Source organism: Buceros rhinoceros, unplaced genomic scaffold (genome assembly GCF_000710305.1).
Source record: "Buceros rhinoceros silvestris isolate BGI_N320 unplaced genomic scaffold, ASM71030v1 scaffold16324, whole genome shotgun sequence".
NCBI lineage: Eukaryota > Metazoa > Chordata > Aves > Bucerotiformes > Bucerotidae > Buceros > Buceros rhinoceros.
This window is the reverse complement of record NW_010410161.1, coordinates 6,512-8,668: the sequence shown is the minus strand read 5'-3', so window position 1 is coordinate 8,668 and position 2,157 is coordinate 6,512. Positions and strand designations below refer to the sequence as shown.

Sequence of the window (2,157 nt, the reverse complement as noted above, 5' to 3'; positions counted from 1 at the left end):
GGTGCCCACCCTGACCCACAGCCAGGATGTGGAGACCTGGGACAGGAGAGGAAGGGCCAGCTCAGGCATCTCCAGCTCAGGGCACGACGCACCCATGGTGTGATTGTGGCACCCTCAGATCACCAGGGAAACGTGCTTTTGGGTCACAGGAGAAATCCAGTAAGCTGTACTTTCCGCTTCTTTTGTGGTGTGGAGAGTAAAAAGCCCTTGTGAAAGAGAAATGCCACAGGTCGAGCAGCATTCGCATCCTGGCTGGGCTGCTGAGCAGAGGAGGAGAGCAGCCCTGAAATAAAACAGGAGTTCGAGAAGACAAACAGCAGTAACTCACAGAGATCTGCTGCTGGAGAAAAAGCCCAGCACTTCCAGGTCCCTCTTCCCCGCTCCAGCGAACAGCCCTGCTCCCGCGGGCATCCGTGCTTTTAGTAACTTTTTATTAGTAGTGTTTTACGAGAGAAAGAAGAAGAAAAGCTTCTCTGGCAGCTTTGGGAGAACAAAGGTGGGACAAAATGTGCTGGCTGCAGGAGCTGCTGCCCCTTGTCACACTGGAAGAGGATGGTTGTACCGGACCGGTTCCTCCAGCCCCAAAACATCATCCCCAGCACCTGGGTGAGACTCTGCCTGGCCCCAGGGCTGGCAGAGGAGCTGCTGGTGGGTCCAGCTCTGGCAAAGCTTTCTCTGGTCGTGAGAGCAGCCACTCTGAAGAGCACGTTTGGGGGATTAGGAGAAGCCACGAAATTGAAACACAGAGAAATCCTGGTGGGAGCTGGAGCACAGAGCATGCACGCACAGGAGAACCTTGATGGTAGCCAGCACATAATGTATGTGAGACGTCTTTGGGGACCATGATACATCGCACACACGTGTGCATGCCTGGCTGGGGCCCAAGCACCCATCTGTGCGAGGAGGGAGAGGAAAATCCCCTTTTGCAACGTGGCGCATCACTCCTGCTCACCAAACGCCGGGACAGGGTGGTGCCGAGAGCCCCAAGCAGCACCCAGCACCCTCGGCCGCTGAGCAAGGCTCGCTAGGGCTGGCTGGTTTTGCAAGGACCGCTGGAAGGAGGGAGCAGGTCAGGAGAGAACAGAGCTAGACATTTCCATGCTGCCATGCTGTCCCTGCCCAGAGTGATGGGTGGGGTGATGGTCCTTGCAACACCCAAGTTATTCTCCCAGGAGAAAGCCGAGACACTTTCTCTGCTGCCAGCACCAAGAAGTGATCTTTTGGTAGGGTCTGGGCCTCCAACTCCTACTGTGCCAGGCAAATCCTCCCCACACCCTCTAACCCCGGTTATAGCAGCCCCACAGATATTTGGGCAACAGCAAAACGCAGCCGGGGAAGCAGCTGTGAGGACACGCACGGGTGTTTACACTGACCTCACCGTGCAGGAGGCTGGTTTCACCCCAGCACCCAACCTCCATCCCTGCCTCCTCCCGAGGAGAGTAGGGGCTGAGCGGGGACCCTTGGAGAAGCCAAAGCCTTGTCCTCACTGCCCCATGGCACCTCAGCAAACTGCAGGCGGGACCCCAAACCCACGTGGGCGTCTGCAGCTGGGTGGATTCGGTGACAGCCACGTGCAGTGGTGGAAAGCACTGGGAAGTGCTGGTGGTGGTGGTGGTGCACGTACGGGAGGAAAGCTCCATACGTATGACCTTGAGCACAGCAAACTTCACATACGGCCTCAAAATATGCGTATCCACTTCTCTGACACGAGTCAGCAAAAAGCTCTAAGCGCTCTAAAATCAGTCCTTGCTGCTCCCTCTGCTTTTCCTCCCGCCCTCTCCCACACATGCCCTGTGACACAGTCTGTCATTTCGTGACTGCATGCCATTGCCCTGAGTCCCGCCGAGGCTGGTGTATACTGGGCCTTGAACGGGTTCCAGCTGCGGCTCTGGGCACCCTCTTTGAGCTGAGCTTTCCATGCGGTCCCACATCCACATATGGATCGCAGGCACCCTCAGGGTGAACGTCAGCAACGTTTGGATGATACAACGAGCTGTAAGGGAACGGCAGCTTGACCCTCTCCTTTTTCTCTCCAGCCTCTTTCTTCGGGGACGGCTACGTGGAGATGCCGCTGGCGGACGCCTCACGCACAGTGCGGCTCCGCCTGCAGCTGTACACCAGCCAGGGGAACGGGCTGCTCTTCCTGGCTGCTGGCCA

General features: G+C 57.3%; 1 protein-coding gene across 1 annotated transcript in view; it reads left to right on the top strand.

Moving 5' to 3' along the window:
- Positions 1–2,036: 2,036 nt before the first annotated feature.
- Positions 2,037–2,157, top strand: part of CSPG4 (chondroitin sulfate proteoglycan 4) — a gene marked incomplete at both ends in the record, with an annotated part of 6,627 nt that continues 6,506 nt past the window's right edge. Inside the window, one exon of the mRNA XM_010135505.1 lies at positions 2,037–2,153. Within this exon, the coding sequence (XP_010133807.1) occupies positions 2,037–2,153 (117 nt within the window). The remainder of the gene's footprint in view (positions 2,154–2,157) is intronic.